This window comes from Anas platyrhynchos, chromosome 5, assembly GCF_047663525.1.
Source record: "Anas platyrhynchos isolate ZD024472 breed Pekin duck chromosome 5, IASCAAS_PekinDuck_T2T, whole genome shotgun sequence".
NCBI lineage: Eukaryota > Metazoa > Chordata > Aves > Anseriformes > Anatidae > Anas > Anas platyrhynchos.
In genome coordinates this window covers 35,235,553-35,256,734 of record NC_092591.1, presented here as the reverse complement: position 1 = coordinate 35,256,734, position 21,182 = coordinate 35,235,553, and the positions used below count along the sequence as shown (strand labels likewise).

The 21,182-nt window shown below is 46.0% G+C and overlaps 2 protein-coding genes across 19 annotated transcripts in view; one reads left to right on the top strand and one right to left on the bottom strand.

The window, feature by feature from the left end:
- PAPLN (papilin, proteoglycan like sulfated glycoprotein) overlaps positions 1 to 13,250 on the top strand; it is a 60,985-nt gene extending 47,735 nt beyond the window's left edge. For 7 of the 9 annotated variants that reach the window (XM_027459177.3, XM_038179137.2, XM_027459181.3 and 4 more), the window contains 13 exons: positions 89 to 371; positions 503 to 620; positions 1,320 to 1,449; positions 2,654 to 3,299; positions 4,044 to 4,181; positions 5,069 to 5,193; positions 6,121 to 6,259; positions 7,681 to 7,818; positions 8,466 to 8,593; positions 8,745 to 8,853; positions 10,183 to 10,358; positions 10,745 to 10,948; positions 12,683 to 13,250. In XM_027459177.3, the coding sequence (XP_027314978.3) occupies positions 89 to 371; positions 503 to 620; positions 1,320 to 1,449; positions 2,654 to 3,299; positions 4,044 to 4,181; positions 5,069 to 5,193; positions 6,121 to 6,259; positions 7,681 to 7,818; positions 8,466 to 8,593; positions 8,745 to 8,853; positions 10,183 to 10,358; positions 10,745 to 10,917 (2,303 nt within the window). In that variant the 3' untranslated portion in view covers positions 10,918 to 10,948; positions 12,683 to 13,250. The remainder of the gene's footprint in view (positions 1 to 88; positions 372 to 502; positions 621 to 1,319; positions 1,450 to 2,653; positions 3,300 to 4,043; positions 4,182 to 5,068; positions 5,194 to 6,120; positions 6,260 to 7,680; positions 7,819 to 8,465; positions 8,594 to 8,744; positions 8,854 to 10,182; positions 10,359 to 10,744; positions 10,949 to 12,682) is intronic. The other 2 variants (XM_027459173.3, XM_027459174.3) reach the window with 2 other exon arrangements.
- A 1,364-nt stretch (positions 13,251 to 14,614) lies between these two features.
- Positions 14,615 to 21,182, bottom strand: part of NUMB (NUMB endocytic adaptor protein) — a 95,661-nt gene continuing 89,093 nt past the window's right edge. For 7 of the 10 annotated variants that reach the window (XM_072038804.1, XM_072038805.1, XM_072038806.1 and 4 more), the window contains 3 exons: positions 19,350 to 19,499; positions 18,353 to 18,496; positions 14,615 to 16,578 (listed from right to left, as the gene is read on the bottom strand). In XM_072038804.1, the coding sequence (XP_071894905.1) occupies positions 15,860 to 16,578; positions 18,353 to 18,496; positions 19,350 to 19,499 (1,013 nt within the window). In that variant the 3' untranslated portion in view covers positions 14,615 to 15,859. The remainder of the gene's footprint in view (positions 16,579 to 18,352; positions 18,497 to 19,349; positions 19,500 to 21,182) is intronic. The other 3 variants (XM_072038807.1, XM_072038808.1, XM_072038809.1) reach the window with 1 other exon arrangement.

Genomic DNA, 21,182 nt, shown 5'->3' with positions numbered 1-21,182 from the left:
AGACAGGTAAAAGGAAAAAGAGCAGAGATGAAGAAAACTGCCCGGATTTTGTTGCTTGCCTGCATGCTCTAAGGATTTCTCTTCCCAGATTCTGGACGGATGCTCGCTGGGAGCTCCGCAGTCCACAGTACCTCTGCGAATCACCACGTCCAGCCCACTGAGGACCGTGGCATCAACTTGTTGCCTGTTCGCTGGGAATCCCAGTCACACCCATCACATTCCCAGCAGCTCAGCTTCCCTCAGTACCCCACTGCAGGGACTGGCTCTCAGGACTGTCAGCGGAGCCCACACGGCTGCTGTCCAGATGGACGCACTCCGGCTTCAGGCCCTTTGGGGAGAGGTTGTCCCTTCAGCAGCTGTCACCAAAACAGGTAGCTGGAAGTAGATAGGCCTGAGCAGGGAGGCGCTGCCTTTCCTGGAAGGCCTATTGAAATTTACAGCCTGTGCCTGTTGAGCCAGGCAGGTCAGGTATTGCTGCAGCCCTTCTGCCTTCTGTCTGTAGGTATGGATGTTGTCCGGATGGAGTAACAGCTGCTCAAGGTCTGAACAACATGGGATGCCCACAGTACAACCGTGAGGTTCAGATGAGCAGAAATCGGCCCGCTGCAGCTGCTCCAACAGTAAGTACAAAAGCCCTTTGGGTTTTAGCACTCCATCAGATAGGAGGATTCGTATTTGACCCTAATTACTCAGACCGTGGGTTTCTGTTGTGCTTCATCTCTGCCAGTAGTGCTGGAGAACCAATACTCCATGCATGGCATCTGGCCCTTTGGCCCACTTCATTCCTGTGCAGTTTGGGGCACCCACTTGTGATCCTCCGTCAGCAGGGGACAGAGTAGGTGGTCGGGAGCTGTCTGAGAAGGAGAGGAACATCTTGCATAGAGCTGGTTGAATAGTCATGAGTAATGAGATTTCTGTCTGTCAGAAACTTGCCATCCAATTTCTAGGAGAAAAAGCAGGACAGAACGTGCCATTAATAATTGCCCTTGTTAGTCGTCTCTGCAGACTAATTGAGGGTAAAATATTCAAGGAGAAAATTCATCACTAATGGTTTGGGGTGTGTGGAGGGGCCAGATGAAAAAGCTGGCCTGCTGCTGGCTGGCTAGGTGTGTTCTGCAAAGAAGTGCAGCGCTGTCTCCATGGCCAGCAGCCAAGTTTCTTCCCCCTTGCCAGCAGGAAAGCCTCCAGGAGGCAAACAAATGAGTAGCGGTTCCTCTAACGGCTGCCCCTCCGCAGCCAACAGCTTGGACACTGTCTTGCATGTCCTTCCGTCCTCATGTACACATGATAACTTTTGGCTTTCAATTCCCATCTCTAAGGCAAGCCAAGCCTTGCTGCAGCAGCACCCCTCGGGCGAGTGCCGCAGCTCAGTGTACGGCTGCTGTTTTGACAATGTCGCTTCAGCTTCGGGTCCTCAAGGGGAAGGATGTCTCAACAGGCCCAACTACCGTAAGTGATGCTTTGGTTTCTTTGGTTAGAAACATAGGAAGAGTCACACAGAATTCAGTAGCGTACGGAAGCTTCCCGTGTAGAGGTTTTGCTCTCTGTAAATTGTAGTAAATGGTCTCCTTGAAAAGGAATCCAGCCTGGTGGCTGGGAGAGGGGAATGTAGAAAAGCTGCCAAATGGTTCAGTTAGCTACCACAGAAATTCTTGTTGTCCTCTTTTGGTATTTGGACAGAACTCTTTGTGTGTAATCTCTGTCAGACTGTAGGATTTCTGGGGAGCTGTTTCCCCCTGGGAAGACAACGTGATACAGCCTTGAGTGCTCCAAATTCATTACCTGGGCTTAGGTGAAGTAAGGCCTTCTCTGAGGAACTGGGGCTGTGCTCAGCCTTCAGACAAGCTTGTCTGCCCAAGGCAGGAAAGAGAGCTACAGCTAAGGATGGCGGCGTTGGTCAGGGCTACATGGAGGCTTTCAGCCAGCAGCGAGCAATAGGGAACAGTGCCTGCTCTACTACCAGGATGCTGGAGCTGCCGGACAAAAGCACCTCTGCTCCTTTAGCTCGCAGCTGTATCTTTTGCAGGCTGATGGCTGCTGCATTTCTTTCCTCTTTTGCTACAGCACAGGGATTGCTTGGTCGCCAGCCCTGTAAGGCTGCCTTAGGGGGAAAGGTCTGAGTGTCCTCTCTGCTCAGCCACAGCTCTGCAAAGGAGCTCTCAGTCAGAGCTCTGCATCCGATGTTTGTCAGCATGTGGCTGTAATATGTGTGACTCAGGGCACAGGGGAAGGTCTGCAGACAGACTGGGCTGTGCTTCTCTTTGTTTACAGCAGTAATCTGTAGTGTGTGAGTCTTCACAACTGGGTCTAGTCCCCTTGCTCTCTGGGCTGGCAATGTGCAAATGACAGCCACGTGCCCCTTGCAGCATCAGGATTCCCTAGAAAGGCCGTAAAGTGTCAGTCTAGCATTTAGGCTCAGAAATGTCTCTGAGGTTGGCTTCTCTCCTACCAGTAGGAAAACAAGGGCTGAAGGAGACATCAGAGCAGCTGCCCAATTTAAAAGCAGAGCTGGATGCAAAGTTCAGGTGTTCCCACCTTCCCACCAGCACTCTGCCCACAAGGCCCATCAGATCATTTGGGTAGATTGTTGCAGCACCTGGACCTTTGTGTTTCACAGCCCTCACCTGTCCTTCTGTTCTGCTCTTTCTGGTAGCATATCCCATCATATGCCTGCTGCCCAGCGCCCATGGCCCCTGTGCGAACTGGACCACTCGCTGGTACTTTGTGACTGTCGTTGGCAAGTGCAACCGCTTCTGGTACGGCGGCTGTCATGGCAATAAAAACAGCTTTGCCTCGGAGGAGGAGTGCATGAGAGTGTGCCACAGCTCTGCGGGGGTCAGTCCCCTGGCGCACCAGCCCTATTCTGGCACAGGAGCCCTGCAGCAGCACGACGCCAGCTCCAGCTCTCACACAGGGAACTCTCGGGGTCAGCAGCAGCCACCACCGAGAGAGTCTGCAAGTCAGAGCCAAGAAGGAAGAGCCTATGGGGCTTTACAGCCCACACACAACAGACACAGAGGGGACAGCTGGAGGAGCGAGGTGCTGCCAGAGACCGTGCAAAGGACTGGCGTGCTGGAGAGCCAGCGCTGGGGCACCCAGCAAAGTCGATTGAACAGCCTGAGCCAGCTGCACTTGGTGTCAGAAACAGCCGCGCCTGGGCCCCCAGAGAGGCAGAGCCAGCAGGTGCTGCCACATGAAGGCAAGCTGTGGCATAAGGCTTTTGGAGCAGATGCTTCCATAACGGCGGGCTTGGGCCACCAGGTGTCTGCAGACTCACTCCCAGCAAGGGATCTGCACAGGTGATTTTTTTTTTCTTCTCTTTTCTGCCTGCTCATTGTGAAGCACCAGTGTAGCTTCCTCTGCAGTGGAAGCGTAGACCCAGCCAGGACCAGCTAACCACGAAACAGATTGGCTGTAAATGTGTCCCTCTGGTAAATCGAGTTATCCAGGCCCTGGAGTTAATCTGCTTTCCCAGTCCTTGCACTCTCATTGCTCTCTGACAGCACTGGAGGCAGCGTGTGTGAAAAGACTGCAGGATGCTGGGGCCCTTGTTCGGGAGGCATTCCTGTACTGTAAATGAAAATCCATAGGTGGTTTGTTTGTTCTGACCAATAAATCTAGCTGACTCTCTGACTTCAGAGCCTTTATGGGTCAGCAGGGGGTTGTTCCAGGAAAGACTTTAAAACGAATCGTTTGGGTCAGGATCCAGGCAGCATCACCCTGAAAATCAGGATTGCCTAGAGCTAGATCTGTTTGTGTCTGCACTGGATCTGTGTCTGTCTGCTGAGCTGAACGTAGTTCTCAGAAGAGAGGTTATACGGCTGGGTCTGTCTCCTTGGATTTCATGTAGCATTTGGTCTGTCCAGACCAGCCTTTGTCGTGTAGGAGAGTGCTCCCCATGTTACAGGGTGCATCTGTTCAGAGCTAAATAGGCATCCAGTCCTGCTTTGCACTTTAGTTTTGACTCACCCATCACCACATTAGGCAACCCAGAAGAGAGAAGGGCAGCAGAGCTGCTAATGGAATCACTTTCTCTTTTAAAGAGCCATCCTGGAGGAAGCCAAGCCCTCTCTTGTGACAGCAGTCCTGGGACAAAACATCCAGCTGGTCTGCAAGACAGGCACGTCCCCCTTCTCCAGAGTGGAGTGGATGAAGGATGGCCGGCCAGTTTCCTCTGACAGGTGAGCTCAGTTCCCTTTGTCATAGAGTTCACAGTCATTGCTGGGTAGAGTGCCAAATACGCTTAAATGTTTGCCCACTTTCTTTGTATTCTCATTGTTAACATTCTTTGGGGGCGGACAAAAAAAAAAAAAAAAGGAAAAAAAAAGAAGAAAAAATGAAGGATTAATAAAGGAACAAGCTCATGTAGTGACTTCAGAGCACTCTGAACATGAGCTGATGAGCTGTCCACCTGGCCTGTGCACGGCAGAGAGATGCACTCTGCAGTAATATTGAGGCACTGGGCAGTGCTTTGGGCAGCACTTGTTCTGCCCCCTAACAAGGCGCCAATGTATTGCCTTGTGGGCAGTTACACAGAAAAACGTCGGCTGTGTAGGATTCTTCTTGGTCAGCACTAAGTAGTCCAGGGTGAAGCTCATAGCCAAGTCAGTTCCTCTGGCTGGAATTTTCTGGTACTGTCATCTAAAATGCAATGCTTTTAAAAGCATTTTTAAAGCCTTTTGTCCTGGGAAGTCTGTTTCCTGCAACAGTTTGGTTCCAGAGAGTCACTTTTTGTTATGAAAATCACAGTTGTTAAGAAAAGCCAAGTTCTGCTTTTATGTTTGCAAATGACTGCTGGGGCTCGAGCTCCTGCCTGGAAGGGCAATTTCCCTCCTCATGGGAGAGGATCACTGAAAGCAGTTCCCTATTTTCCCATCTCAGTTTCCTCTCTGTTCCCGACCTCCTTTCTGCTGCAGTCATTTCCCCTGCCTGTGACCCCTCTGTGGTCAACAGTTTTGTTGTTTCTAAGCCGGGGAGGGCACTACATGCTGGTGCTTTATGTAACGTCAGCTCGAAGGGCGCTCTGCCTTGGCCAGGCAGAGGCCGTTAATCCCTGCTCCTGTTGCAGGCACACCTACCAGTCCGACAGCTCCTTAGTTATCAGCCACAGCAAGCCAGAGGACGCCGGGATTTACACGTGCCTCGTTTCTGATGGGAGGACGGAGAGACGGCAGATTCAGCTACAGATCATAGGTGATTTATCTTCTGCTTGAGACCAAAGAGGTAGCTCAGGGCCCCCTGATAACAGACACTGACAACAGGGGCAGTAAAGCCAAGCGCAGGAACAAACTTCCTCTGCTGCCACGCTGCGCTAGTGGCGTTGCCTTCGCCCCATGGCAATGGTGTCCCGAGGTCACACAGCCAGTCTCCTCTGCTCTACAGGAGCCAAGAGGGAGAGCAGAGGTAGCAGGGATTTTTCTGGCATTGTGTCATGATAAAGCCCTGGCCATAAAGCGCTTCCCGCCTTGTAGAGCCACCCCATGCCTGGAATTGTGGTTTGCCTGTGACCTGCCCCACTTCCAGCATAACAAGCATGTTGTTCTCCCTGAGAGCCATCAGTGGCCTCCTGATCCCAGGCAGGAGGCCACAGAAAAGGGCTTTCTGCAGTTTCCTGTGCCCTCCATCTCTCTCTGTAATGTGACCAGTTTGCCATAGCTGCCCTTGTTGGTGCATTTGTGTTTTGTGTTTTGCCAAAACAAGTCCTTCTGGGTAACAAATTATTCCCTGTTCCAAGAAAGCCGTGTCTTGTTTAAGAAACAAAACAAATACAAAAGACTGGTCTAAAAAGAGGGGTCAGCAAGCCACCCTTTGCAGCCTTCAGTCCTGAGATGTACCTTGTCACAGCAATGGCTCAGAGGGCAGAAGGCAACGTGGCCTAAGGGGTGCTGCAACGTACTCACTGACAGGGGAGAGAAAGGCGCCTACAAGTGCTTGCCTGCAGGTCTGCGACTCTCATTAGTCAGCAGCACAGGCTCACTGCACTAGTCAGTCGGAAAACAGATGGCTGAAGGGCTCCTTGGCTCCAGTTCAGCAAGCTCTCCCAAGCTCCCAGAAACCCTACGCAAGAGGTCACAGTAAGAAGGGTCTTTTTATTCACATATGGCATTTTATTTTGAATAGAGTACCAGAGTGCTGTTCTGGCAGAGGGTGAGAGAGGTCAGGTCCTTCGCAAGGAAAATCAGCAGCACCAAGAGCTACCCAGAGGCGGGAAGGTTGTGCAGGCAGCCAGCTCCTCCGTGCAGCCACAATTCGTGTATAGGTGAGTTCACACACAGCAACAGTTTGTCCCCCGTGCCCAGCTGATGAACCATATGGCATCTCTTCATGTAGAAAAACTGAGGATTGGAAAGGTCCCGGGTCAGCTGTTCTGGGGCACAGTTGGGAGGCAAGGAATACTGAACTGTTGACAACGGGAGCAGGCAAAGATCCCGGTTGCAAGCTGTCTTCTGTCCTCCCAAGAGTCCCTTGAAAGAAGCATGTCCTGAGCAAAGATGCCCAGGGAAGCTGACAGCAAAGGAGCCAGGTTCAAACAAATACAGAAATGTCAGGGGCAGCATCTTTAGCTGTTCAACTTAGTGCAGCTGGAAAGAGAAACCCCTTCTGGGAAAAAAAGCAAAGCAAGTGTGAACTGCCTAACTAGCACCAAATATACATATGTATATATATTTTTAAAAAGCTCCAGATACTTTAACCCCCACCCATTTACTTTAAATATTTTGTGAACAAACCAGTTTGACTCAAACTATCTTCTCATGTACTGGGTGGAATACTTTGTAGCTTCCTGCCTGTTTCTCAGATGCTTCTAGGTCCTGCAGAAATAAGAGTTAGAGCTGTTTTTGCCTTAAATGCAGCACGTTGGGGCTCCAAACTAAATGGGACTGTGATTTGATCCCTCTCTGTTTTTGACTTTGCAACCAAAAGCCCAGCCAATTTGCTGAACTCTCCAGTAACCTCCTTAGCTGCTTCTGCCTAAAAGCAGAAAGAAGTGATTCATTGAATTAAGAACATTGAATTAAGGCTCTTTGGTATTGTTTTTTGAGATCAAGAATTCAGGTCAGAGGATGGGGGCTGGGGAGATGATGTTTTCTTTGACTCTGGGAACATGATGGCTTAGTTCTCTTCCAAAATGGTGTTTATCTGCAGTTAAAAGAGAGCAAAGAGCATGAGGAGATGAGTGCTGTAAGAGCCTGTGTCCAGCCTTTCAGCTGCATACAGTGGATGCCTTTGCATGCAGTCAGACAGGTGATTGCAATGGGCTTGTCATACCCCTCCCCCAAAATATTTGTTTTTGTGTGCCAGACAAGCACTTTGGGGGAACCCTGCTTGGTGCCCTGTTCTCAGGGGCTTTGTGCCATTTGCTGTGTGTTTATGCTGTTAATGCTTCCAAGGATTTTAGCCAGAGAGATGCTCTGGGTTGCTGTCCCGCAAGGGTTAAGTTGGCTGGCAGGAGCACAGCACCATGCTGTGCTGAACTGGAGCAGGATTTGATAGAGGCTGCTTTTTTCTAAGGGTGGTGAGTGTTGTTTATGGCAAGTATCGGAGCTCTGATGGGAGCAGGGAGACCGCCCTTTCCCATTGGAGGCAAAAAATAAGGTTTGTGATTAAAAAGGCCTTGTGCTGAAGGTCAGATGCTGAATGGAAAAGCTGATGCATCTTTTACTGTGCTTGTGGACTTTGCAGGTTGAAAATGGATAAGAGCGAGTCCTCGGTGGTGGAGGCTGGCATCGGGGAGAGGGTCAGACTGCCCTGCACAGTGGAAGCATCACCAGCTCTCACCATCGAGTGGCAGAAAGATGGGCAGCCCCTCTCCTCTCCCAGGTGAGCTCCCAGATGGCTCTACCATACCTACAGGCAGGTTTGTGGGGAGGACAGCCCCAATCTCACCTTCCTTCCTGTTTCCTTCCCCAAGGAACAGCTCTGCTGGCCATGCAGTAGGGCCCATTGTGCTTTATGCTGGGCAGCTTCATTTGTTAGGCCCAGACAGTACTGCCTGCCTGCCCTAGCTTCAGTCACAGGTCAGAGCCTGAACATTGAGCTCGCAAGCGAACAGCTGTGATAGAGTCTACAGATGAGCCAAAGCTGGAATTTGTTTGCCTACAAGATTAGCAGAAAGAGGAAACTTGCCAAGAAATACCTGTTAGGCAAAACACAGCAGAGACTTGCAGCAAACAAAGAGATCAGGGTGCCTGCAGTGAACTTCCAGAGCTTCTTATGCTGCTGTCCTGCAACTTCCTTCACCGGCTGCTCCTAGGAAACCAGCTATAACCAAAAGCTTTTCCAGAGGTCACAGCACTGGTGATGGGATTTCAGGGGCCAAGGTTGTATTGCAGATTGAACTGGGCTGCTGCTAACCCTTCGCTCAGTGTTACTACAAAGCTGTGTCCAAGGCACAGCCTCAGTTCTGGTAGCTGGAGCCCCACCCTGCCCCAAGCACAGGCTGAGGGGATTCTGCTTTTGTCCCTCAGGCACAGGCAGCAGTCAGACGGAGCGCTGGTCATCAGCCGGCTCAGCGCTGAAGACGGCGGCTTCTTCACCTGCACTGCCTCCAATGGACATGACCAGGACCAGCGTCAGGTCCTGCTCCGGCCCCTAGGTACCAGACGGGTGGCGGCATGGGCTGTAAACTACGAGCTTCCTTCAGACTGGTGGAAGCTTGTAGTTCACAGCAATGTGTGTTGGATTCATCCCGTGAGGGAATGCATGGCATTGTCTCCTTGCTAGTGATGATTTCCCTTCTGGCCTAGGAGAACTGAGGATCTCTGGCCTTACGCCAAGCATTACGGTACCTGAGGGAGGAACCGCTCAACTTCACTGTACGGTGACTGGCAACAATGTGAATATAAGGTGGTCAAGGTGAGCAAAAAAACAGAGCTGGCCTTCCCTTCTCTTCTTGAGCCTCATCACTAATCCTCCAATTAATAATGCAGGGTGCCTGCCAGGTAACGGAGAAACCCATGGTTCTCAGCCCCAGCTGGCATCACCCACCCTTTCCTAATCAACTTGACTGTTCCCCAAAAAATCCTAGGCAGATCCTAGGAGAGTGGCTGCCAAGTCCACATTCCAGTCAAGTGAGGAGGAAAGCAGACTTTAAGCTAAGATTATACATTAACAAAATGTATATACATACACATTACAATAGCAAAAATTAAAATTAGAAACCAGAGGATGATTTTTGGTTGGTCTTTAGGAGACTCTCTGTGGCTAACCATAGCAAACATTTTAACCCCTACAATAACAGCATCTCTTCTCCCAGCTTTGTGCTGTGACAATTCTCCCCCTCTACTGTCAGGTGGGAGCAAATGGGAATTTAAAGGGTTTTGGCAAAGGTAAGGGTAAAGGCTGTGTCCTCTTCTCATGATGTTTTACAGTGAAAATGAGTTTGTGCAAGTATGTGGTGGGTTGGGTGGTGTTTTTTCCCTATTTGAAAATAATCAGTTCCATTTTAGAGCTTTCTTGCAAAGGCTCCACAGAGATGGATTAGTAATTGTTTCAATCCCTCTAGTCCCAGGGGTAGGACTGAAGTGGGCCATCTCACAAAGAGAGCTATTCTTCCATATGTGAGTTTGGTATTTGAGTCAACAAAATGATGCAAGTATCTGTATGAATGAAACTCTTTTCAGTGAATAAAATTTACTTTCCGTGGTAACTGGGAGTCCATAGATCAGGCAGTGTTCTTGCTGTGCACAGAGTATTCCAGGAGGAGCAGAACAGATATGATCTTGCTGATATTTTAAATGTTTTTAAACAGACTTATAGGGGAGAGGAAAGAGGTTGCATTGCTCGCTGCCCTGTACGTTCCTCAGGCACAGCTATCAATGCCTGCCAAACAAACCCTGCCAGACCACAACCTGGGGAGAGGGAAACGCACCCTGGATTTTCTCTTAGTTCCTCAAACCTCAAAAATGTGTCATACTGGAAAAAGCAAAGGCTTTACACAGAGCACACAGCTAGCTGCCTCCCACGGAGGCAGAGGGCTAATAAGCAGACTCACTCAGGCTCAAATTACTACCTAATCGCAGAGCCAGGTTATGGCAAAAGAAGAGGTCTTCCTTTGTACTGAATTTGTAACAATTCACCCCATTCACACAACATCAGTTTCCAAACAGCACAGAGGTTCCCATGGGTGGGAGCAGTGGTACAAAATGGTGGGAACAGAGGTGTACAAAACACTTTTCATTACAGGAATGGAGTCCCAATGCGGGCAGACGGTCACCACATCCACCTGTCCCAGGATGGAAGCCTGGTCATAAGCAATGTTCAGTTGGCTGACGAGGGATCCTACACGTGCAGTGCATACAGCAGCAGCAACTCCGTCAGTGCCAGCACCGAGGTGAAGGTGCTGAGGAACAGGCCCAGTCGTGAGTACAACTTGTCCTCCCTGCTTCTCCGGCACAGGGCCTGCCTCTTGGCCATGGCTGTAAGGCTGTGTCCCCATCCACCACCAACTGGGGAAGCAGCAGGAGCCTCTGGGTGAGCTCAAAAGCAGGGTGGTGGAAACAAATCCCCACCAGGGCACTGGGAGCAACGGAAATCAGTCCCAGAAACTGCATTCTCTTTCTTTGTCTAGCCAGAGGTGTCAGTTTCTCTCAGCCGTCCTTGATGCTGGACTATATTTAAAATAACACCCTTAGAGCTGTCAGGGTGGAGAGAGCAGGAGCCTGCTGTGTTTTTTCAGCGGGAAGTTAAACCTGATGACAAGCTCGGGGACTGTTTTCAGCTGGCTTTACCTTTTGCTTGGCTGCAGCAGCTGTGAATCACGTGGACCTGAGCAGAGAGTGCGTGGACCAGCCACACCTCGCCAACTGCGACCTGATCGTGCAGGCCCAGCTCTGCAGTAACGAGTACTACTCCAGCTTCTGCTGCGCCAGCTGCTCTCGCTACCAGCCGCAGGCCAGCCCTCCGCGTCACAGCGGGTGACAGAGACCTCTAAGGCCACAGGAAGGAACAGGTGACTGATTACAAGACAAGAACTCTGAACTCTGTCCTTGTACTGCATGAAACTGTTCAGGGAGGTCTGGCCTGCTTGAAAGCTCGAGAGGGTGAATGTAACACTGTAGGGGGTGTAACTGTGAAAAGGTGGCAGAACCACCATCCTCCAGCTTGCTGCAAACATCTTCCCCCTCCCCACCCCACTCCCTTATAGCAATAGCTAACCTGTGCCTTCACATAACAGTAGCTGTTGTTGTTCATGGAGCAAGGCGATACTGGGAATGTAGGGATGTGACTTTAGAGAGGGCAGATAACCAGCATAACAGAGGGAGAGCCTGATTATTCTTCACATAATGAAGAGAGAATAGTGTTAAAAAGAAAAAAAAATATGTCTAAAGTGTCTGTAGGCGGGCCTGAACTGTCTTAACTAAAGCGCTAATGATTGAGGAACATTTATAATCCTGGGGAGCATTTTCCATCTAAATGCAAAGAACTCGAGCCATTAGAAGCAGCTTGATGCATATAAAATTCGTGTTCATGTCCTCTGAGGTTACAAGCTCTACTGATGCAGCTGTAATGTCACATACTGTACCTTGTTATCGCAGTGCTCAGATAAATTTCTGTTCGGGTCAGTTTGGGTTCTACTTGAATGTGTTCAGCTTTGGATTGAAATGCAGAAGCGATGTTTCACAGAAAGCTTAGGACAAAATGGAAGAATACTTTTAGCCCTTTCTAAATTGTAGGGACAATTTAGATGGATATAGGATCATTATTGTCTGTTCTGAGATGCTGCAATTTAAATATCAATATCTCTGGAAAGGATTATCAGGTTTTTTTTGTTTTTATTTCAGAGGCAGAACAGTGCTGTTGAATTTAATGCAAAGATGGGCTCTATGATAGCATTGTGCTGCTTGGAGAGGAGAATGATATGCACATATAAAGAGGTGTGGAGGTACTTTACTTGCTGGAATAAAGTTAGTCTCAGTTAACATCAGGAATGCCTGGCTCTGCATGGGTCCTGGGCTGATTGTTGCTGATACGTGCTAAGAAATGAGGACTTCCAGATGCAGAGCAGCTATAGCTGAAAAGCATCTCTCACATCTGCACTAAGACAGAGCGGTAGCTAGCTAGGTATGAGGCTCTGAAAGAGAAATTCTCAGGCTTTAAGATAGGTGTGGGTGTGAAGGGTGATACTATATGATTTGTTGACCCAGGAAAGGCATGTGGTGTCTTCAGTATCTCAAAATGGAATTAAAACATCCAAACAAAACCATTTTTTTACAGCCTCCAGAAATACGGTTTTACCTGTAGCCCCAGCAGCAAATCCACTTTCCTTATGCCACACTCCCTGCTGAGACTTGGACAGGTTACTCATAATAATTAGCACCACGTCCCATTTATTATATGTATAGACGTAGCTGTACATCTATGCCAGTACACGGATGTGTAGTGTTGGTGTTGCAGGTGGATGGTGAGGATTTGTTTTGTGTGGTTGGGTTGTTTTTGTTTCTTTCTTCCTACTCTGCTACTTTAATTTACGGCTTCTATGGAAGGAATCTAATTCTGGGCTGTGATCACACCGCTCTCCGTGCCTTCAGCCCAGAACCAGCGCTCAGGGCAGCAGTAATACATGGGTGTAAATCCCCAGGCTTGGCAGCCTAAAGCTGGCTTGGACGCTAAATCCAGTAAATCAGTTTAGCTGCATCTAAAAATAAGAACTACTAACCTAATGACTGCACTCTCTTTGGCACAGGTGTGGCTTCAGGACTGGACACCACGCTTTAAGATGTGAGCACACCGAACAGTCTCGAAGCAATCCAGTAAAGGAGCAACAGGTGACACGGTGAAACAGCTATCTGGGGCATTTTTTATTTTACTTTTGAGGCCAATGGTGGAGTCTGCTTGCTAGAAAAGGCAAAACTTATTTTCAACGAAGACCCTTCAATTTGGCAATTAGGAAAAACTTTCTCTGCTCTAAGTCATAGAATGTTACATTGACAAGTGGTGACGGTGCAGTCATTGACAACTTGAGGACAACTCAAGCCCTGAGATAAATTCTAATTGTATTTGTACATAAATTTGCATTTAACATTGCAAAATGGCACTCTGTACAGGATGTTTTGGTATATAGTATAACTGCCTTTAGAGACAACAGACTAATATAAAATTGTGTAAATTCCAGTCATGCGTGGCAGGTGTAGAAAGGAGTTAAGGTCTGTGAACCTTTTCAGGAAGATGGTTAGCCGTTGGTTATGCGTAACATCAGATCCCTTTCTCCCAGAATAAGCAGTTGTTTCTGTAATAAATCTCTTTCTACTGTGTCAGAGGCTCTATTTTTATACTAGTTAAATAGTTAGCTTTCATCTGAGCTGTATGATTATATACCACGCGGCCAGGGAGTGCTATCTCAAGCCTGGTGAGGTCTGTCATGGGCACCTGTATTCTGATGGACTGGACTTTACAACTGAAGGTACTTTTTTTTTTCCTTGTTTATTCTCTGACCTCTTTCAGATGTGTAACCATAGCAAAAAGGATGGTGGTTGAAGGCATGTAGTTCACTGCTTTAAAAACATGCCATGACTATAATAGTTAACTACTGGGTGTTTGTATTCTTTCTATTTAGCAAGCTGAGCTTTTCCTTATATGTAGCATCACTTAACTTCCTAACTGTTTAATTTTTGATTTGCAAATCAAGATAGCTATGACCTTCCTACAATCCATTGTTTAGGGAGGAAAACTGCTATCTCCTTTACTGTTATCTCCTAGGCAAGGGAAGGGTGTAACTGCACTGGGCTATTTTCATCTGATTGCTGGACACTGCTGTGAAAGTCTAGGGAACTGATAGGTAAAACCAAAAGCAAACAAACAAATGTATAACATTTTATTATAAATGTTAGACCTCTAAACATGTATGACTAAGTATTTGCTTGCTATTTGACAGCTGATTAAGTATTGAGAGCAATTCCAATACCGTAAAGAGTGTTGGTCATTACTATTAATGCCATACTGAACACAGGTTGCTTAATGTAAGAACAAACCTGTGCAGGACAGAAGCACCAGTTTTCTAGACCGTGTCACCATGAGAATCACAGTGTGTGTCTAGAAATGGAAACTCCTGGCAAGCTCAAATGCTACGGCCACATCACGGGAGCATTTTTCCCCTTTCAGGTCTGACTTCTTTTTAATGTCTACAACTACGTCATATACATAAGACTGAAGTAAAAACCAATCATACTAAAAGAAAAGGGATCGACTTACTGGTAGAACAGCAAGGAGTGAAAATACGTTGTTTTCTCTGGTGGCTGTTAGGGTTTCACTCCTCTTAAAAGCAAAGGGAAGAAAACCAAACTGAGTTTTCCTTTTTTGACTGTTAGTGTGCTCATCCTTGTCTCTCTGTAAATTAGAAAATTCAGTGATGCAAACCCAGAATCCAATGTTTTCAGTAAAGCCCTCCTTTGCAGAGCTTTAAATAGCTATGGGTCAAAAGGATATTTGCAAGTTCGGGCCTAAAGTTCAAGGTACGATACCATGGCATACAAAATAATACATGTGCAAATACCAATAGCAAGCTTACAGGTTGGCAGGCAGGGCTTGTCTGCAGCCACCTAACAACAGAGAAGAAACCCAACAGGGCAAATCCTGAAAATTAAATAGAGAGGGTGGGAATAAGACAGGGCTTCACAGACAAGGTTTCTACCACCAACATTTATTTCTGTTAAAGCAGATTATAAATCATCAGTACAAATATATATAACTTACATTTGCTTGTAAGGCCAAAGTTTAAAAGTAAAGTTAAAATGAGATGGATTTCACGATTCACCGGAGGCAGAACCTGGACCAGCTGCAGCCTTAACCACAAGGTTTCACAAATCAGTGGAAAAAAAATAAAAACAAAAGTTAAAAAAACTCTAAGATCTATAGACAGACAAACAAAAAAATGGATTCCTAGGTAGCCCCAGGATGTAGATATGATTACGGTAAGTTGTCACAGTAGTGTTAGAACCAATAGATTAAGACAAGAAAACTGCAGCAATACATGAAAGAAAAAAACATACTATATATATATATATAATATGTAGCTTGATTCCAATAAAAAACAGTTAATTTTCCCCATGGTTTTCAAACCATGACAATACTGTTCTTTAATTTTATTTAAAACTACGATATAATGACTTACTGGTTGTGATTGTTGTTGCAATATGCTACTTACAATGAACAGATAGATACAAGAACAAGCTAGAGCCCCTTTTTCCACCCCCTGATATTACTTACAATAAGAATCAGAGATAAATCAATCTTATGTACAATTTCTTACATCCAACCCCCCCCTTTTTTTTTAAACCTTTGGCAAGATTACTTACAACTCATACGGCTTTTAATATCCACTATTTAAAATATCCTAAATGCATAAAAATAAAAATTTTGGCTTTACTTTATTCTTTACATATAATATTCACTTTGTTACTCAAAATGGAAGCTCAACTTTTTCCACAAACCTAGCTTTTGCTAAGCAGGTGACAATCTCCCACCCATAGTTCCCCCCCCAATTTTTCCACCCCATTTTTCCCTGAGGGGGAATGTCCAGGACTTGCAGGGCATCAGAAGGGCACTAATATAAGATCTGCCTTCCTTTCTGTGAGATAACTTGTTTCTGCAGAACAGGCTTCAGGACTGGGTGCCCACCTGTGCTGTGTTTGATGTCCAGCTTTCCAAGTAAGGAGGGAATGCAGACAGGGGCAGCTGCCAGATTCCTTTTATACGTTAAACTCTGTGTCTGTTTATACCCTCCCCATAACCGCTCCCTCTTTCTAACCCATTTTCACTTGAAGGGACCTTTGGGATTATCAAAGCAAACTGATCAGAAACAGTCCCCTCTGCTCCCTTTATCCCTCTAGCCTACTGTACAATTTATCTACCGCCGTAGGGCTGCTTAAAGTTCGATCTCAAACGTCTTCTGTAAATCACTCGAGAAGGGGTTAGTCGGAGAGGGATTAGTGCGCTGCTTTGCCTTGCCCTCGAGTGCTGCCCACTGTGCTTCAAAGGGGTCTACCTGCGGAGCGGCTGCGGGAGGCTGCAAATGCTTGTCCTCTGCAGCCCATTTGCCACCGTCAACTCCATTGAAAGCTGCAGAGCCATTGTGCTGCGCAGGCGGAGTGAAGAAAGGGCTGCTCGTGGCACTGCTGCTTTCGTACTGGGGGAACGTCTGCTGTTTGACAAGGCTGGGCGACTGGTGCGGGTGGGCGGCTGCTGGAGTGTGGCTTGCCGTACCGAAGACATTGGCTACCATCTGGGAAGGCGTGATGCCCACCACAGGTACGCTTGGGGCTGCGTAGGTCATCCCATTTGCTACAGCGTAGGGCTGAGCTGGAATAAAGGGCGGCTGCATGGGGGGTACCACGCCGACTGGCACGGGCTGGGGTGCAATGTAGGTGCTCACGGGGAAGGCTGGTGCCGGCTGGGAAGCTGCTGGAGGAGGCTGGAGTAGTGGCTGTGGGGCTGGGGCTGGGGCTGGGGCTGGCTGCTGCTGGGCTCGGACAGTCTTTGAGACCTCTTCCAACCAGCGGTCTGCTTCTGAGGGGGTACGTCTGTGATTTCCTTGGAAGAGACTTGGAGAGGCTGTACCCGAGGAGGTGCCGCTCCATTCAGTGCCTGAGAACGGAAGCACAGGAATGTCATTCATGTTTCTATCCCTCGCCCTTTTATCAGTTAGAAAAAATGGAGGATGCACACAAGGTCAGTTGGGCCTCCTCCCTCCACAGCCAGGAGGTGGTTACCCAGAGCCGGAGCACCTTTCTACAGCTGGTGCACTGCTCTGTCACAGGGAACGTTGGTCAAGAAGGGATGGGGAAGAGTTTCCTCCCTAAAGTGCAGATTTTTGTTTTGTGATTTTTTTTTGTTATTACTTTGTTCCATTTTGTTCTTTTGTTCTTTTTTTTTTTTTTTTTTTTTTAAATGACAGACATTTGGAACTTTAGGGCATGAAGAAGAGCTGCCACCTCCCTTCATTACTTAGTGGCAATGACCTAGTCCATAACCTCTAAAATTCCTCTACTGGGGAGTTTCAGTTTATGCATGTATAGCTCAGGAGTGGTGGACTGTTATAACACTAAGCTATACAAAACTTTTTAAGGCTCATTTGCCTTAGTTCCTCAATTAAGGCTTTACCCTTTGCAATACAGCAATGTGATGGTATATGAGTTCAAGGCAACATTTCTTTTTCTGTCCCATACGTGTTGAAGCAAATCATGAGCACTCGCTACTATATACATGAACATTTAAGGCAGTACATCTGATCAAATTGCCATGTAATATATAAACTGTACTTACTATGACTTCCTGTTTATGTTCTTTCTCCATCTCCATTCTTCCCTTAGTCTTTTCATAACTCATGCTGCGCACTTCTCAAATTCGTTTGCAGTGCTTAGTGCTTAACATCTCAGATTTTTCTTCTACAACTACAGCTCTATTTTAACTCATTTATCTTCAGTGATTAAAAAAATCACCATCATTCCTCCCATACTTTCAAATCCATCTTCCACTAGCTGAATTCTACAATCTTCCTTCTCCCTACGGTTTTATATTCTCTTCCCTTCCCATAGGACCTCATCAGCTTTTTAATGTGATGAGAGAAGCAACCAGGAATGCTCTGCAATTCACGTGTTATTTGGTGTTTTGGAAAAGTAGAAAAGTAACAAGAAAAGAAGTTACTGCTCAGTACTCTTCATTTAGTCTAATCGTAACAACTAGTTCAACTCCACCTAAGATCAGTTCGCTGTTGTTTTTTACAGTGGTAACTCGAAGACAGAGCTTAAAGTCTCTCTCTTACGGAGGAAGACTGACTGGTAATGGGCCTGGTACTGTTACAAGGACAAACAGAACCTATTTCACTAGCAAGGTTGTTTCTGGTGACGCTTGCACCAGGAAATGTTTGTTCATAGCTTTCTAGCGTATTTGTCCATACGGGTTACAGCCATTAAATTACCACCTTACATTGGATATGAATATAGACAAGGACTGTATGGACAGACTAAACTTATTAAACAAGAAATGAATTTCTAAAGTCTTCAGCCACCCAACTTAATCTCTCCTTATCTACGTTCATAGCAAGAATGCAAAAAATCATTTTGGGTAAGCATACAGACTCTTTCCTCTTGATTCTCCAACACGCTATTTCATTACTTCCTTTTTTAAGCATCAGATTTTCTAAAACACTGCCAAAATAAGAAACAGTCTAGATTGCAGACCCAGGACCAGTCAGTTCATAGCTTCCCTCCATCCACTTGTGCAAAAGGCTACTACTTCCAGCTTTTGTTATTGTTCCTTCCACTTTTCATTAAGTGCCACTGACAGCAATCTCAAGGGCTCAATTATGCTTTTGATCTGAGTTCTCATAGCAATGCACAGGATCTACTTCCAATCTTACCGGAGACCACGGCTGCAGCTCCAGTATTAGCAGCAGGAGCATGAGCCCAAGGATTGGTTTCACGAACTGGCATAGCTGTGGACACAACAGCAGCTTGGGATGGTTTAGCAGCAAGCACACAGAAGGCAGAGGCAGTGCCATTAACTAAAATGGGAGCAGACAACATCAGTGCAATTAATTCATGCAAGGCATGCACATGACTGGAATATTAGTGGGCCATGTCGTAACTATTAACATACAATTTTAAACACTTCCACATGACAGCAGTTTGTGTAAATTAGCCAAATTGGACTGACAGTTGATGAAGCTCGTAAATTCTATTTCACCAAGGCAACTCTTGTTAACAGTTGTGGGATGGTGGGGTTTTGTGTTTCAAGAGGCCTTCTATTCTCCTAACTGACCAAAGTTAAATTTGTTGGTTTTTAGAGAAGAGATATAGCTCACCAGAAGTCACAGTATAATTAATTTTAAACTCCAAAGAACAACGGATTTTGGATGCAAAATAACAACTACATTTAACAAGGAGAGGTTCCTTCCCCACACTATTTGTATAAAAGCACATCAGTGGAATGAAGATTAGAGGCTACTAAGAGTTCTATAGTTTATAGCTCCATAGGTTATCTGGGAGTTTCTGTGAACAATGGTAATCATGGTGGCACAAAATCTTCTTCCTGTGCTGGATTTGGTTTCTATGATGCATAATAGTTAAGATTTTTCCAGTTCAGGAGGCAGAATGATTAAAATAGCCATTCATCTTAACGCCAGTCCCTTTTACAGGTAACTATCGTGTGGTAGGTGCATGAACTTTTTGTTAAAAACACAGAAAAACTGAACAGATGAGATGAATAAAGCAGGATGCATGACCCCAAAATACTGATACAGAAAATTAAGATACAAGACCAATACAAGAAATTAAGACCACGTGTTACTGGAAAGCAACATTCTGTGCATTCAAGCCTCATCCAGCATGACCACAGCAACCAAAGAAATGACAAACCTTGAAAGGCAGGAGACTGTGGTGCGACTACTGTCACTGGTTTCGTCATGGGGGCTGAAGAGAAAGGATCTTCCGATGGTGTGCTGAAAGCACTGGTGATCTGAGAGCACAGGGCACTAATGCTGTCTGCTTCCCCTTCTACCTCAGGGACTAAAATGTAAACAAAATTCATTAAATTATGTTTAAGGGATACAGAAACAATTTATAAATACAGATGTTAAACTGAAATATATTTAGTTTCTTTATCTCTTAGATGTTTCGAATACTGACTTGGATGACAGCTTTTTTTTTTTTTTTTAAATTTAAATTGGGTGTTGAAGATGTGACAGAAATAGAAAGAACGGTAGAAATAGAAAAAACGGTAGAAATAGAAAGAATGGTAGAAATGCAAAGCCATATCACTGTATTTTACGACATAGTCAAGAGGGTGAGGAGATCAGTGTTCCACATTTCAAGTCAGTCATTACATCTTCTCTATGTTAATGCAAGAAAACGTTCATTTCATAAAATAAAAGGTTTTTCTATAGCTTTTAATAAGAGTTTTAATCTTTCAGTATTAAACTGTTAAACATACTGGGGATTTGGCACTAAGATTCGAAATTTTGTGAAATGAAAGTACTTATGATAATTTAACTATTCCAACACTGTACTCGTACAGAAACCAGATGAAGTGTAAACATGTAGACAGCAATACATGGGGGCAAGTTAATTCTAGAGTGTCAATTGCTCCAGTTCAGTGTAGCTGAGCTCACTAGCTCCTGTGTTAAAATTATGAAAGCAGAAGTTGAACGCACAAGTAAAATGGACCCTCAGTTTTAAACCAAATATCAGTACAGTGCAGATAAAGTAACAGTGGAGTAAAACTACTGACTTACCAGCTGTTCTCCTTATTTCTAATTGCCCAACTTTTCAGAAGTACTGCTCATCAGTCCTTCATTGCACTGAACTGACACGAGCAGGCACAATTAAGCAGAAATGGAACAGTACAAAAACCACAGGATGGGTGGATATGACATGCACTATATTGAACATATAGGGGGAGGCGTGCCCAAAAAATGATTCTTTGAGGGATGTTCCAATATAGCACCTATCGTGTGACATTAAACAGCACCGGCAGCTTCATATCCAGGAACATGCATCAAATGCTCTGAATTAGGAAGAATTCAGATTGTTGTGTGCTCAGCCAGCATAAGTCTAGTAAGCAGCACACCACTACTGTTAAACTGATAAACTCAACACTGGTCTTAAAGCACAGGTCACCAAATAAGTATTTTAAGAGAAATCAGATTAGGTATTTTGGTGGTTGTTTTTTTTTTTTTCCTTTGCCATAGCGATTTTTATTTTAAAGCTTAAACCCTAAAAGTAGCTCTGTTGCCAAGTGAGAGTACAGCTGTCCTGCAGGATAACCTAGCTAAAGGGATTCCAGGCTCTTATGCAAGGTACTGATCACCCCAGATGTTTATGTTGGGATGACTCTATAAAACCCCACTACCACCATGTGAAACCTGTACCACGCATTATTGGGGCAGCCAGTTGTGCCACCTAAACAGAAAAGTTCCTTTAACGCGAGGTGGAAAGCAGTTTTATTCCTGTCAGAAAGAAGAGCTCAGAAGGGCTGACAGACAGAAAAACGTCACACAAATCCACGACCTGTGGTTAAGGCCTTGACAGGATTTGACTCTCGAGATGCCCTGGCATTAAGAGGAGGAACTGGTTCAGTGACTCAGAGGGAAGTGCAGCATCTACTAACTCACCAACAGTGTTCCCGGAACACTTCAAGCTGTGCTCCAGTATTTCAGATAATGATTACAGCTGCTTGCCTTCTGCATGCGA